Here is a 16,920-nt window from a genome sequence, read left to right as displayed (position 1 = left end):
ACGCTGAAAGCATCACGGAAACAGGCGGAACGGTCGTTATTTTAAATTCCATTAATATTCAGTCAAGCTCCGTCTCCTGCGCTCTGATTGGGTAATAGCAAACGCTCAACTTCTGTCTAAAAATTGGAGGCTTTGAATAGGACATGTTTCGTAACTACTAAACAGGTTTTAGAGAAATAAAAAAAATATAAATTTAATCTCACCACAAGAATTCCAACCTAAAAATGCAACCGATTTAATGATTATGAGTGATTATTATATTTGAGAAGAAAACTCAAGTGATGGAAGGCGGGTATATTGAAAGGTCCAGTAAGCAATGTCAATTGAATACACTGTCAAATTTAGCAAATATCTCCTCACGGTTTGTTAGTTGTCTGTTCTGTGTACACACTGGAAGAAATCAGCCCACGTAAATAAACAAACTGTCTCGGACTGAGACAAACATTCAACAGCATCAGAGCTCATGCTCGTACACAGGACATGGGGATGAGGAGGAGGTGCTAAGTACTGAAGTCCACAGATTCTCAAGAAAGAGAGATGACTAAGAAAGAGCTAAAGAGGAGAAGATCTGAAGAACAACTGAGAAAGAAATACTTGGATCAGGCATGGGTGAAGAGTTGCATTTCCATCAGTGAGGCATTTCAATGACGGAGAGCTCAGAGTGTTGACAAGGCTGAAGTTGCTTCCTATATGCCAGCTTCCATTTCTATCTTAAATAGTGAAGCTATTCAAACAAGATAATGGTCAAAAGCTAATTTCAGCTTCATTGAAAGGGTAGTGTTAGATTCAATAATATCTAAGGAACAAACGTGTTATTAAAGGCAGAGTGATGTGGGATAATTTGAACATTAATAATTTGAATTGGTGTATGAGAGTTTAGAGAGTTTCTATGTGGTTGCCCTTGATCAAAAGAAAGCCTTTGATTATGACATGAAAATATTTATGGGAAGTATTGAAAATGTGAGAATTCATGTGTTTATATGCAAAATTAAAAGGTACAGATTAATGTAAAAGGACACTTAACAGATCCCTTTGAAGTTTTGAGGGGTGTTCAGCAAGATTGTCCAGTTAGCGCTGCTCTCTTAGCTATAAGTCCTTTGAATACTAAAATCAGAAATGAACGTCTAGAAGGAGTAAAATTAGGAGAAAGAAAAGTTGTAATTTCTGCCTATGCAGATAATGTGTTTTGTAAAATCTGGAAGAGAGTTACATATATTTGAGCACTTCAGTATGAACGAACAGGTTTAAGGTGCAGTGCTTAATGTATTGTAATCAGAATGTGTATGGATGGGAGACCCTGGAAAGAAATTTATAGTAAATTTACCAGATACTCAGCACCTGTTTTAGGGGGATTATATATATATATATATATATATATATATATATATATATATATATATATATATATATATATATATATATATATATACATATATATAAATGAAGGTTGTGTTGATCATAATTCGAAAGAAAGATGTTATTAAAGAAGAGGCAAATAAATGGAAATATCATAATTTAAGATACAAGACTAGAATATAGTTAAGACTATAAAAACATTTTTTGATCTTGTTTTCCCACCTACAGATAAACGGCTGAAATCTATAAATAAGTTGTGTTGTAATTTCATATGGGATACCACACGAGAGGTAACTAAACGAGAATTATATAAAAAGAAAGAATTAGGAGGTTTAGGAGCTGTAGATTTTTCTATGAAGACAAAAATCTCAAATTATAGCAAATGGTATCTCTCAGCAAGCTGAATGGATTGGAAATATTACTAATTGGAAACAAAAAAAGGCCGAGCTAAAATCAGTACCATATTACAAATTATTGTATGGAGAGTTTGTTAATATATAAACTATTAGTCATTAACCCAATCTATATCCAAGTGAAGTATGTATATATTAATTGTTGATACAGTGTATGGTAAAATTGTAGATTTTAGAAACCCTATAGGAGATGAAAATAAAGAGTGTATAAACAATCTTTTGTGTAAAAATATATCAGAAAAGCTGAGAGATACTTCGTGGTTAATAGCGGTCAGAAGACTTCCAGTGAGAGCGGTGATAAGGTGGAACTGTTTTGTTAAGACAACCTTGTGCCCCATGCCAGACTGACAAGAGGAAGAAACATTAGAGCACTCTTTTAGACTGTTATCACTCAAGAAGTGTGGGAAAAAGTGAGACTTATGGAACTTGGAAAAGAAATATGAAATCTATTTATGGGATTTTTAAAGAAAATATTAGAAACTATTTTTTGTGGATGGTTCTTTGTATTGTAAATCTAAGCTTTTGAAAATATGTAGAATGACTATTGACCAACAGTTGGTCAAATGGTCAGTTGGTCAACAGTTGGTCACCAAATGAAACCATTTTAAAAGCATTGAAACTGAATTGTAAAGACTGAAGACAATGAATACACTGGTTAAGGACACATGTGGGACTATAAAAAAAAAGTTGATGTAAATTTTATGGTTTTCTATGCTCTACTTTTTCTATAGTTTGATGAAATTTAAATTAAGTTCAATTTAAAAAAAAGTTGAAAGGCATGAAGAGAGATGTGGAGGTTGCTCCGTTTCTGCCTGTCAGGTTGACTAACTTATTTTTGCTGTTTTCCTGTTTGGTAATGCGGCTGAGGAAAATTGGGGCAGGTTTTGAGATGGTCTGATTGGTTCAGTCTGTGATGTTGGCAGTCTAGTTGCACCCCTTTCCGGTAGCACACCACATGCCTTTTGTCGTATAATAATAGAAATTGCATTGCATACTACTGATGAGTAGCATGCAGTATACAATATATACTTATGTATATATACTTATATACACTGTATGCTACTTTGAACACTGATTTTTTTCCATTCAATCCAATCCAAGGCTAATCTAATCTAATACCAATACAGATACTTTGAATTCAACAATGGCAAATGGTAAATGTGAACAAAATAACAGTCCGTCTTTAATATTAAATATTCTTTCAGAAATCAGAATTCTCCTTTTGCTTTTTATTTATTTATTTATTTTAAATAACATCACTTGATAAGAAGCCAGTGTATGTCTTCCAGGGATCTTTGGTGTAGTGGAGAAATTCATGTTTGTCACATACTGCTTACTACTTTAGGGCACAATCAGTTTGCGAGCAGTATGTAGTAGGCTATATTTAACAGAGCCAACTGTATGGCCCATCCTGATTGTTAATGTCCTATGACTCTGCTGTTATTTTTGAGTACTTCTGTGTTAAAATGTTTTATGCTCTTTGGTCAGGAAATGAATGCATTCTTCTATATAACTACTTACATATGAAATTGCTCAATGACTTCATATAGACCTTTCTATGAGTCATTGCTTTGTCACATCCGGTGTAAACGGTGGAATTATCTAACTTCTGCCTGCCCATTTAACAGAATGGCAATAATTTTCTTTGGCCTTAGCGTGGATTATAGGGGAACATTTGGCATGTCTGGTAGTTCCTTCAACATGGATGGAAAGACTAGTTTGACCTATATGCCACTAGTTTGACCAACAGCAACATTAGCGTTGTCGTAGCATAGTGTCCTGAACACCAAAACCAGCACATAGACTTCTCACCACAGTAGCTTTGATTAATTTACTGTAATGTAGAAATACAATGCTGTGTCCATTTCTCATGGCTTTTAAGCAAACCTTTGTGAGGACAATCTCCAGGATTGTAAACATGGCAGTGAATAGATATTTATCTTGGAGCTGATCACTGAGTCACAAATGCGAGTAAATCTGTCCTGCTGTACAGCCCATGTTCAATCTCAGTTTTACCCTCTTTTTTGATGAGTTAACTCATTAAAAGAGAGACATAATGAATGGAGCTTTTCAGCTGAAGTTGAACAGTTTAAAATTTGATTAAGTGGAAACACTGTGGTAAAGCTGTTTAGTTGTGGCAAGTGGCAAGTGGTAAAGCTGTTTAGTTGAATAATTGGTGCATTTAGGAAGGCATCAACTATTGTTTACAACACAACTGTAAGCTGTTTAACTCCCTCATACAAAGTCTTGTTACTCAGTAACTACAGGGACTCCAATGCAAAGTAATGGAGCTATTCTTACAACCCCAATTCCAATGAAGTTGGGAGGTTGTGTAAAACATAAATAAAAAACAGAATATGATGATTTGCAAATCCTTTTCAACCTATATTCAATTGAATACACTACAAAGACTTCTTCTTCTTTCGGCTGCTCCCTTTAGGGGTCGCCACAGCGGATCATCCGCCTCCATCTGTGTACCCCTCATTGTATATTGATGAGGATCAAAGCTGGTCAGGCAGGTCAGCGTTTGGTTTACTGGTTTCATTTCTTTGGCACCATCCTCAGTTCACCTTTACTGTTGGGTGGATCATCCAGAATTAGAATTTGAATTACAATTTACAACTATTTGTCACTGTGTTTGCACACTGTGCAATTAGACCACTGTATTTAACCCATCCGTGCAGTGAAACACCCACATACATGCACACTAGTGAACACATACACACCAGGGGGCAGTGAGCACACTTGCCCGGAGCAGTGGGCAGCTACTATCCACTGTGCCTGGGGAGCAATTGGGGGGTAGGTGCCTTGCTTAAGGGTACTTCAGTCATGGACTGTCAGCCAAGGGGATCAAACTGGCAACCTTCCGGTCAAAGGGCTGGTTCCCTAAAGTCCAGCCCACGACTGCCTCCCTGGTCAATGTTCATATGTAATTAGTGTTTAGTTGAATCTCATCTCCACATTCATCCTGTTTATTCTAAATGCCAAGCCATTGACAGGTCATCATATCATGGCTCTCACTCTTTCTTTGGGAATATTATTCTTGTTTCATACACATTTACAAGTGGGGAGTAAAGATAAAAAGCACCAACTGAAATTGCAGATACTGATGTTTGTGTCCTTCACTTCCTTCTTCCATCATAAGCCACATTACCTCCTTTCTACCCCAAGATACATCTGAGGGGAATGTAACACAGACCAGTTTATCACCAATGCATTGATTCTATATACAAGAAACGAAGACAAATCAAGTCATTAAACTAATGTAGAAGATTTACTGGCCTGTAAAGACCTTTATGTGACTGACAGAATGAATCAGGATTCCTACAAATCACTGCCATATTTAACCAGTCACACACCTTAACAAGCCGCACAAACACGCTGAGATAAACAGCTTTAACACATTATTATGTATTATTTAACACATAATACAGCTTTCTACTCATAATAATCCACCCTGATCTGGATTAAAGATCTATGTGCAAAACAAATTATCCTGATATCTGACCTTGATTCGGGCTTGATGGTCTGTCTGTATTATTATTTTCAAATTTTTACCAGAGGACATGATGATGAGCTGGTGAATGTATTTAGACTTAGAAGGGGTCACATGATCTGCTGGTTCCAGAAACATGTCTATCATGTCAGTCAGCAGGCAATGGATGAGGCAGTAAGACTGTAAGCCATATCGGCAGTTCTCTCAGTCCAGCTGGTGTTTCCAGGTAACAGTCACTGTGTGAACTGATCCAGCTGAACAACGTGGTGTTCGGTGTGACCTTGGGGTCAAATACATCTCTGATGTTTTGAAAGCCAGGAACTGGATCAGGAAATGATGAATGAAGCAGATAAACATGAGACAAAGACATGTTTCAACATTTCTAGATATACATATACACATATACACATATACACATATACACATACATATACATATACATATACATATACATATACATATACATATACATACATATACACATACATACATACATACATACATATATATATATATATATATATATATATATATACATACACGCTGTTCAAAAAAATAAAGGGAACACTCAAATAACACATCCTAGATCTGAATGAATGAAATATACTCATTGAATACTTTGTTCTGTACAAAGTTGAATGTGCTGACAACAAAATCACACAAAAATCTTCAATGGAAATCAAATTTATTAACCAATGGAGGCCTGGATTTGGAGTCACACACAAAATTAAAATGGAAAAACACACGACAGGCTGATCCAACTTTGATGTAATGTCCTTAAAACAAGTCAAAATGAGGCTCAGTATTGTGAGTGGCCTCCACGTGCCTGTATGACCTCGCTACAACGCCTGGGCCTGGGCATGCTCCTGATGAGGTGACGGGTGGTCTCCTGAGGGATCTCCTCCCAGACCTGGACTAAAGCATCCGCCAATTCCTGGACAGTCTGTGGTGCAATGTGATGTTGGTGGATGGAGCGAGACATGATGTCCCAGATGTGCTCAATCGGATTCAGGTCTGGGGAACGGGCGGGCCAGTCCATAGATTCAATGCCTTCATCTTGCAGGAATTGCTGACACATTGCAGCCACATGAGGTCTAGCATTGTCCTGCAGTAGGAGGAACCCAGGGCCAACCGCACCAGCATATGGTCTCACAAGGGGTCTGAGGATCTCATCTTGGTACCTAATGGCAGTCAGGCTACCTCTGGCAGGCACATAGAGGGCTGTGCGGCCCTCCAAAGAAATGCCACCCCACACCATTACTGACCCACTGCCAAACCGGTCATGCTGAAGGATGTTGCAGGCAGCAGATCGCTCTCCACGGCGTCTCCAGACTCTGTCACGTCTGTCACATGTGCTCAGTGTGATCCTGCTTTCATTTGTGAAGAGCACAGGGCGCCAGTGGCGAATTTGCCAGTCCTGGTGTTCTCTGGCAGAAAGCATAGGTGCTGAGAAGTGGTCCCCATCTGCAGAACCACTCCTTTATTGAGTGTGTCTTGCTAATCGCCAATAATTTCCACCTGTTGTCTATTCCATTTGCACAACATCATGGAAAATTGATTGTCAAATTGATTGTATATATATACACATACATACACACACACATATATATATATATATATATATATATATATATATATATATATATATACACACAAATATATACATACATACACACACACACACACACACATACATATATACACACACACATATATATGTATACACACACACACACACACACACACACACACATATATATATACATATATATACATATATACATATACATATACATACAGATACATATATATGGTCACACCGTGAAATTGCAAGTCCAAGAAAGACCATCAGACTCCTTACTGTAGATGCTGATCTACTGTATGAAATGATGTGGTTTTGTTGTAATAATTACTATAAAATTATTGTCATTTCAATCCCATTTTATTTCCGGAGCCTCACAATCCCAGTAATTCAGGAAGTCACTCAGTAACACGACTTTACCAAAGAGTCTTTTATTTTGACGCTTGTATGTTCACATTTTGAACACACGGTGGCGCCCAAGCACCATCAAGGACAAACCGCCATTTTAAACGTTGGAGCTGCCTCTCGTTCATTGGGCGTCTTGGATGTGCCCAACTCCCATTGGACGGCCGCCCACGCGTCAGCCAAACCCTATTGGGCGTCTGCTAGCGCGCATTTTCAAAATACAGCACTTTCCCGACGCCTTGGAGAGCTCCTGTTAAATTTAGCCTTCATGTCCATTGTAATATACAACGCTGGCGATATAAAATATTAATATTTCTCGTCCTTTCAAGCGTGTATGTGTACGCCGTTCATTAATACAGGCATGGTATATCATATTGATTCGCGCTGTTATGTAGAGGGTAGCGTTTTTATTCGTTCTCTATGTGCGAGTGGAAAGAGGTATTAAATACTTCTACGTGCTGTCCCGCCACATGCGAGGATGGTCGCTTTATTTCACACACACAAGAGCTTGAAATTAGTGACCGATTAGTGGCCACCTTATTCTAGGAACCAAAGAAAAACTGCAGATTTTTCAAGAAGATAGGTGGCTCTTAAAAGAGCCTTTAGGTAAAAACAATTCAAAAGAGAATTGCGGTTTATTTGCTCTTGGCCGCCTTCTCGGTCTTCTTGGGCAGCAGGACGGCCTGGATGTTGGGCAGAACGCCACCCTGAGCGATGGTCACTCCTCCGAGCAGTTTGTTGAGCTCCTCGTCGTTACGAACGGCCAACTGCAGGTGACGAGGGATAATACGGGTCTTCTTGTTGTCGCGAGCGGCGTTACCGGCCAACTCGAGGATCTCAGCGGTCAGATACTCCAGCACGGCGGCCAAGTAGACGGGAGCGCCGGCGCCAACGCGCTCAGCATAGTTGCCTTTGCGCAGAAGTCTGTGTACACGGCCCACGGGGAACTGCAAGCCAGCACGGGAGGAGCGAGTCTTGGCTTTAGCCCGAGCTTTACCGCCTGTCTTACCTCTTCCACTCATCCTTAGGCTTCAGTCGAATTCGTCGAACACCGATGAAATAAAGAGTCCAGGCTTCCGAAGCCCTTTATATTGGCATAACGGCTGCGTTTCTATTGGCTGAAATCAAACAACCAATCGTATTATCGCCGTCAAACTCTACGGCCCGCCCACCGTTCACCCCGCTTCTCCCCATTCCCTTCCCGTTGCCGCCTGTGTGTGACAGTAAGAAACGTGTCCTTGTTTTGCCGCTGTTGTCCTACACAATTCCCTCTCCTAATCCCATCCATGTAATTGCAAATAGTCGCGAGCGGCGTTACCGGCCAGGTCCAGGATCTCGGAAGTCAGATACAGCGTCCAAATAATCCGAAATGTCCTCCTGCCTGTGTGTGAGAGAAAGAAACGTCTGTACGTCGGATTTTTCGCCGTTTCCTGCCCAATTCACGTTCCTGTTCTCATTCACATAAATACGACTGGAAACTCGATTTTGATGTCGAACACAGCCTCCCTAAATATAGTCACTGCCGACTAACGATGACTTTGTGCAGCAAGAATGAAAACTGTGCTCTCTGAGAGGAAAATGTGGGGCGGCTCTTAAAAGAGCCGTTTTAGAGTTGGAGAAGCACGCAGGAAGAAAAAAAACGACGTTTACTTCTTCGGGGCGGCCTTTTAGGGCTTGGCTGCTTTGGATTTGCCCACCTTCGCTTTCTTCGGGCTCTTGGCTGCTTTCATTGGTGCCACTGGTTTCTTTGCTTTCTTGGGAGATTTGGCGACTTTCTTGGCGGCCGCCGGCTTCTTGGCTTTCTTCGGCGATGTCTGGGCCGCTACCTTCTTGGGCTTTTTAACAGCGGCGGGCTTTTTAGCAGCCACCTTCTTAGATTTTGGCGCCGCTTTCCTTGTTGTCTTCTTCTTGGGCTCAGCATGTTTCTTGTTGAGCTTAATGGAGCCCGAGGCGCCGGTGCCTTTGGTCTGCACCAGAGTGCCCTTCGTCACGAGACTCTTAACGGCGATCTTAACGCGGGATTTGTTCTTGTCCACGTCGTAGCCTCTGCCAGCCAGAGCTTTCTTGAGGGCCGCTCCTCTCCTTAGACTGTGAAACAGCATTGACAATGAGCTCGCCAACGGTGGGGCCGGCTTTCTTGGGCCGGGCGACCTTTGACAGAGGAGTGAAGCAGGGGTGTCCGTGATTAAGACGTTTATTCTGTCTAAACATGTTTTTAGCTACTATTTTCCCTCCAGATGAAAAGTGTGTGATGAGATTAAATAAAATATGCGTTCGTTTTATTTGGGGGAGTAACAGGGAAGTGACAAAGCGGGAGGTTTTATATAAACCCCGGGAGAAAGGAGGCCTCGGTGCGGTGGAACTGGGGAGAAAATTAAAAATAGCCTTTTGTAAAAATGTAGCTCAGGCTATGAGCAGAAATTCAGAGTGGATAGGGAATAAAACTTGGGAGAAGAAAAAAGGCAGGGCGAGGCAAAACATCCCTTCTTTCAAGTTAGTTTATAGTGTTTTTATATCGAAATATGAACAGTTAAATATTGATTGGAGGAATTCCCCAAATAAAACGATCTATAAGATCATTCAGGACAGAGATTATGGAGAAATTTTCCATTACAAGCATTTAACTCCCACTGAAGGACGAGTTTGTTTGAAAAACATTTCATTCACACTCGTCTCTGAGAACATCAGAGATGTGATGTGGCTGAAATCAGATTTCTGATAGCCTGACAGTTGGCAGACTACCCGTCAGATGTGTAGTGAAATGGAGCTGATACGTCACAACTAAAGCGTGTCCGATGACTGACTGTAGTGAAGACGAGACGATTGAACATCTTTCCATTCACTGTCCGAGAACAACAGATATCTGGAGGAAATTACGGTACATTGGGCTGAATTTGGACATTAATGTTAAAAGTGTAATGTTTGGGATTTTTAATGAAACTTTTTCCAAAAGTGTTTTAAAATTTTATTGGTTATTGTTTGTGTTGTTGATTGTAAGATCTGGGAAATGCGCTGTAAAATGGTTATAGAACAGTGTGAAATACCTTCAGAAACTGTTTATAAACAAATACTGTGTGAGATCAAATGACTGAGGACAATAGACACTTGAGGAAAGAGAAAGTTCCCCTGGACTCTGCTGGACTTTTAATCAGTGCTGTATATTTCTACTGTAAATAGAACAATTGTGTAATATTGTAGAAATGTTGATGAATGTGGATCTTGTACTTTGTATCTGAAAATGTGTTTGTATTGAAATAAATATCCCTTAATAACGTTTGTTATAAAAAGTAAACCCAGAGGCCGCTGGGGACAGAGCCTGCTCTCTGCTGATGTGCTGTCATATAAATAAACGTTGACTTGACTAGTGAGAAATAATAACTAAATATATAATCATCAATAATTAAGCACAGAAGCTAAAGGCCTTGACCTACACCGACTTTTACAATCATAAACTTAAGATCTAGCGCTATAGCTCTTTCTTATTCTATTTATATTATGAGTCTGAGGCAAAGCTGAAAGGTTACTTTTGCTTACACGTCATCACAAGTCTTAGACTTAAAATATACATAGAGTAAGTAACGGGTCCTATACAGCTGGGTCTTAGGTTTGTGCTTTTTTCTAACTTCATGAACCTAAGGCCTTGCTCTGAAACCCTTTTTATGTATTTCACTACAATAAAGGCACAAGGCCTAGCTATAAGCCTCCTTTTGCTTACTCCAACTTCATCATAAGCCAAAAGAAGAAAAAAATCCCTTCTTTTCCAGCTGACTAACTCGCTTTCACGAACTCTAAATCGGCTTTGACATACACTTCAACTACAACATAAGCTTACTCTGATTTCATCATAAGCTCAAGACCTTTTCCTAAACCTACCTTTAGATTCTCTAGCTTCACCATACAACTTAAAGCCGAGCTAATAAACCTAATATCACTTAATCTATCTACATTATGAGCCAGAGGCCCAGACTTCTTCTTGTTGTTTAGGCTGCTCCCTTTAGGGGTTGCCACAGCGGATCATCTGCCTCCATCTTGCCCTAGCCATTGCCTCCTCTACTTTCATTCACACCAACCATCTCCATGTCCACCTTCACTACATCCATAAACCTTCTCTGAGGTCTACCTCTTCTCCTTCTACCCGGCAGCTCCATCTCCAACATTCTTTGCCCAATATATCCACTATTCCTCCTCAACACATGTCCAAACCATCTCAACCTGGCCTCTCTGGCTTTATCTCCAAACTGCTCCACCTTCACTGTCCCTCTGATCTGCTCATTTCTAATCTTGTCCATCCTTGTCACTCCCAACGAAAATCTCAGCATCTTCATCTCCGCCACCTCCAGCTCAGCCTCCTGTCTTTTAGACAGAGCTACAGTCTCAAAACCATACATCATAGCAGGACGCACTACTGTCTTGTAAACTTTCCCTTTCACTCTTTCTGCTATCCTTCTGTCACACATCAGCCCTCACATCCGTCTCCACCCACTCCTGCCTGCACCCTCTTCCTCACCTCTTTTTTGCACTGTCCATTGCTCTGGATGGTTGACCCAAGATATTTGAAGTCATCCACCTTTACGACCTCTACTCCGGCCCAGACAAAAGCTAAATTTTGTCTCTCAGACTGCATCATCAGCTGAAAGCCTAGCTCAGTAATTAATTTCTCCAACTTCATCGCAAGTCTATAATTGCATGCTATAAATGTCTTTTCACTAACTCAAACATAAAGCATAGTCCTTACTCTAAACCTACTGTTCCTCATTTGACAATTTTATAAGCCTGAGACATGACAGTCAGCCTCCTTTCACTTACTATAACTTTATCCCCAGCTTAATGGCTTTTTCTGTAACTAATTTTACAGCCTTGTACATTTTGAGGTCTTGCCCTGCACCTTCTTTTACTTTCACATCAGAGCTCAATCATTGGCCTAATAGCTTGCCCTCTATTTCTGTTTATTAATGCCAACTAGATCAGGACACTTTAACCTCAGCATAAGCCTGGGGCCTAGATGGAAGCCCATTTTTGCTTACTCTGACTTCATCATAAGCCTATGTCCTAGCCTTAATCTCATTTGTACTTTCTCTAACTTCATCATGTCACTATGATCTACCTCTAACTACACAATAAACCTAAGGTTTAGCCCTGCATCTATTATTACACACTATAACCACAGTAGAAGTCTGGGGCCCAGCTGTAAACCTCCTTTTGCTCACTCTAACTTGATCAGATGCTGAAGGCCTAGCTTTAAACCTACCCATTGTAACATTACCATTAACCTAAAGCCCCTGTGTAAATATTAAAATGCTCACTCTTACTTCACCATGAGCCTGACTAACCAATAACTTTCTAACACTAACGCCATCATTAGCCTGAGGCCTAGCTCCATAGCTACCTGTGGAGTACTCTGACTTCTTCTGAAGACAAAGGCTTAGTAATAAATCTAAGTAAAACTACTATTGCTTACTCTAATACAAGGCTTACCTCTTAATTTACCTGCACTGACTGGCGCTTTATCATTAGCCTAAGGACTAACTTTACTTACTCTAACTACATGATGAGCCAAATGCCTGGCTCTATGTGACAGAGCTGAAGCCTGGCTTTCTAATATACTTTTAATTATTCTCATTTCATCATACATCTCTGGCCTAAACTCACTTCTACTCACTCGAACTTTAACATGAATCCAACTCTTGTCATAAACCTAGTTGTACTGTTTGTTGACCTGATGCCTAGATATAGAACTACCACATCTACTACTACGTCTAAATCCATGCTTTAGTCTTAAGGTCTTATTCAGGGTTTCTTAACTCTGCTTTTCACAACACGACATACAACACTGTATTCTAACTATTCCCTGCCACACAACGCCTGCTTCAGTTCATAATCACAGGTGTGCTGATTCAAGGAACTGCTACTGGGAGAGAAAAATGAACGAGTTTCAGCATTGAGTAAGTTAAACTGTGCTCTCTCTTTCACCAGCATATGGACTGGCTGAGCTTAATCTACCTACAGCATCTCTCTGCAGTACATGCCCAATAACCATTATTTTTGGTCCTATATAATGTTTATTTAGGTCTATAGCTCTCTTTTCCCACACAACATACATCTCTTCTGACTCCACTCTGGAAGGCCATTGAATGTAGAAACACACACCCCCCATGAAAAGTAGTTGTAGGTAAACAGGTAAAATGGATGTGCACACAATGACTTGTATTCATAAAATCAAAGAACTTCCCTTTCACGTCCTCATGCTAATACCATATACCCATATTGTATGTATATACCATGGGCTTTTGTTGTTCATACATATCGCTTCCTATATACACATTTAAAACCGCAAAGTTACATTACCAGTTTTAAATGGAGCGTGGCAAGCGGAACTACGGATACACAGAGCAAGAAATATTCATTACATCAGAGCAGTTTCGAGAGCTCGGAGTTCGCAAAAAGACTCGCTCCTTTGGACAAACAGTTAGGCGGCTCTTAAAAGAGCCTTTGGGGTGTTTTTGCAGAGAAGCCCAATTTAAGCGCGCTCTCCGCGGATACGGCGGGCCAGCTGGATGTCTTTAGGCATGATGGTGACTCTCTTGGCGTGGATAGCGCACAAGTTAGTGTCCTCGAACAGACCCACCAGGTACGCCTCGCTAGCCTCCTGCAGGGCCATGACGGCAGAGCTCTGGAAGCGGAGATCGGTCTTGAAGTCCTGAGCGATCTCCCGCACCAGGCGCTGGAAGGGCAGCTTGCGGATCAGCAACTCTGTAGACTTCTGATAACGGCGGATCTCCCGGAGAGCTACAGTGCCAGGCCTGTAACGGTGAGGCTTCTTGACGCCGCCAGTGGCGGGAGCGCTCTTACGAGCAGCCTTAGTTGCCAGCTGTTTCCTCGGGGCTTTACCACCGGTGGATTTACGAGCGGTCTGCTTGGTTCTTGCCATGATGCCGAACTCTACCTTTTTCTTCAAGAAACAGAATGAACTCGTGTGCGCAACACGGCGCTTTTATGCACTGGAGCTGCTCTCCGCCCATTGGGCGTCTTGGAGGTGCCCGCCTCCCATTGAACGGCAGTCCACGCCTCACTTAAACGCTATTGGGCGTCTTCTGTCTCACCAATATTTTCAAAACACAGGGCGCTGCCCCAAATCCGTGGCTGGCTTCTGTATTACAGCCGAACTAATAAGCATTGTTTTTCCTTCCCAACACATGGTGTGTAATATTCTGATATTCTGTTGCTTATACCGCTGCTATTTCACCTTAACCCGCCTGAACAACAGAAGAGAAGAGGGGAGAATATTTCAAGTAGCTTCATGGGTGCCACAACTGTGTGAAGCTGTACCATTTCGTGCACTTGCGTCTTCTTTCGCGCCAACATTTTCAAACTAAAAGTCGCCCCATCGCTGTGGCTTCTGCATTATTGATCTAATTAGCATTATTTTTCTTTACTCACGGCGTGTAACGATATTTTATTTTTTCTTCGTTCTTTTGCACCCGTTATTTCACCTTAACCGCACCGTTATACGGACATTCCTCTTTTTCCACACTTTGTGTTTGAGCAAAGCGGCCACGTTATTTTGTTGATGGGGAGGTTTTAAAAAAAAAAAAAAAAAAAAAAAAAAAATGCACTTTCGTCGCTGAGGTGGGTGGCTCTTAAAAGAGCCTTTGGTTGTTTACGAATCAATAAGAAAACCAGTTTATTTGCTCTTGGCCGCCTTCTCGGTCTTCTTGGGCAACAGGACGGCTTGAATGTTGGGCAGAACGCCACCCTGAGCGATGGTCACTCCTCCGAGCAGTTTGTTGAGCTCCTCGTCGTTACGAACGGCCAACTGCAGGTGACGAGGGATAATACGGGTCTTCTTGTTGTCGCGGGCGGCGTTACCGGCCAACTCGAGGATCTCAGCGGTCAGATACTCCAGCACGGCGGCCAAGTAGACGGGAGCGCCGGCGCCAACGCGCTCAGCATAGTTGCCTTTACGCAGAAGTCTGTGCACACGGCCCACGGGGAACTGCAAGCCAGCACGGGAGGAGCGAGTCTTGGCCTTTGCCCTGGTTTTACCGCCTGTCTTACCTCTTCCACTCATTTTGACTTCAATCTAGTTGGTCAAACACAACCGAAATGAAAAGTTTCGCGTCCCGAGTGCCCTTCTTATAGACAAAGCAGCTGCGTTTCTATTGGCTGAAATGTGACGGCCTCCCACAACCAATCCGCGCCGGCAACGTCTAGGGTCGTTCTGCCTCCTGTGTGTGTGAGAGGGAATGTTTCTAATGTAAATAATACTGTAGAAATTTTGATGAATGTGGATTTTGTATCTGAAAATGTGTTTGTATTGAAATAATATTCCTTAAAAAAGTTTGTTACAAAAAGGAAAGAGGAGGAAGACAAAGAGGCAAAGAAAGAAACTTATTCACGGCCGTTTTCTGTCCCATTCCGCTCCTATTTTCATCCATGTAAACACAGAACTGGATTATTCTGTTGAGCCCTGCATTTTCCTCTAAATTCACTTCTGATTAGCAATGAGTTTGCATGTGCTGTGCGAAGGGAAATCGAGCTATTCCTGTTAAGCTTGGATTCATCTTCTAACTCCATGCTTAAAGGCCTTAAATGCACAAACACACACAGAACAAGGTTTGTAAGAAAACAGTCTTTGTACACAAATTACGTGCATTATATATTTTAATACACATATACCCGTTATGTATATGTTCCCGCCACCCAACGTATTTAAGTGTCCAGTTACCGGCACAACAGCAACAGTGAGAGCTTTTGACAGACGTACAGAAACTTTCTCCCCACCTAAGCTAAATCGTGGTCATCCACATACACAGAACAAAAAAAGCTCTTTAAGCGAAACCGTGGATGGCTCTAAAAAGAGCCGTTGGGTTTGATGAAGTCTGGCTGTCTTCTCTACTTGGAGCTGGTGTACTTTGTGACGGCCTTGGTACCCTCGGACACGGCGTGCTTGGCCAGCTCACCAGGAAGAAGCAGGCAAACGGCGGTCTGGATCTCCCTGGACGTGATGGTGGACCGTTTGTTGTAATGAGCCAAACGGGACGACTCACCGGTGATACGCTCGAAAATATCGTTAACGAACGTCATGATGCCCATCGCCTTGGAGGAAATACCGGTGTCGGGGTGGACCTGCTTCAGTACCTTATATACGTAGATAGCGTAGCTCTCCTTCCTGGACTTTCTGCGCTTCTTACCTCCTTTGCCAACCACCTTGGTCATGGCTTTCTTGGACCCCTTCTTCGGGGCGGACTTGGGGGGCATGCTTCTTTTCTTCAAGTAACGCTGAAAAATGACGAGGACCATCCAGCACCATCTTATTTAGCCTCTGGTATTCAAACGTAACTAAGCTCCGCCTTTTTATAACAAACTTTAATAAGGAATATTATTTCAATACAAACACATTTTCAGATACAAAATCCACATTCATCAACATTTCTACAACCCCCAGCCTATCCCCCCAGATATCCCTTTGTTCTCTTTCCTTCTCTTTCCCGCTCATTCTTATCTACTGAGTTTCAGGACACTAAGACAAATTACATACTCCTCACAACGACCACTCTTTCTGTCCACGATTAATGGTCATCAATGGATGAGCAATAACTTTCTAAAATTACATGAAGATATGACTGAATCATTCATTGCTGGCCCTAAAGCCAAAAGAGACACACTCT

The 16,920-nt window shown here is 41.5% G+C and overlaps 3 protein-coding genes across 3 annotated transcripts; all 3 read right to left on the bottom strand.

The window, feature by feature from the left end:
* Positions 1 to 7,887: 7,887 nt before the first annotated feature.
* On the bottom strand, positions 7,888 to 8,274 carry LOC108414279 (histone H2A-like). The gene has a single exon (XM_017687112.1). It carries the CDS (start codon positions 8,272 to 8,274, stop codon positions 7,888 to 7,890), a length of 387 nt encoding a protein of 128 aa, XP_017542601.1.
* Positions 8,275 to 8,919: 645 nt separating this feature from the next.
* Positions 8,920 to 9,354, bottom strand: LOC108412167 (histone H1-like). Its single transcript, XM_037531884.1, has one exon. The coding sequence runs from the start codon at positions 9,352 to 9,354 to the stop codon at positions 8,920 to 8,922; it is 435 nt and encodes a 144-aa protein (XP_037387781.1).
* Positions 9,355 to 14,842: 5,488 nt separating this feature from the next.
* LOC108414258 (histone H2A-like) lies at positions 14,843 to 15,333 on the bottom strand. The gene has a single exon (XM_017687089.2). It carries the CDS (start codon positions 15,318 to 15,320, stop codon positions 14,934 to 14,936), a length of 387 nt encoding a protein of 128 aa, XP_017542578.1. The 5' UTR covers positions 15,321 to 15,333; the 3' UTR covers positions 14,843 to 14,933.
* Between the last annotated feature and the right edge of the window lie 1,587 nt (positions 15,334 to 16,920).

The sequence above is a fragment of the Pygocentrus nattereri genome, chromosome 20 (assembly GCF_015220715.1).
Source record: "Pygocentrus nattereri isolate fPygNat1 chromosome 20, fPygNat1.pri, whole genome shotgun sequence".
Lineage (NCBI taxonomy): Eukaryota > Metazoa > Chordata > Actinopteri > Characiformes > Serrasalmidae > Pygocentrus > Pygocentrus nattereri.
Note: the sequence above shows the minus strand (reverse complement) of the source record. Positions and strands in the feature narration are given on the sequence as shown.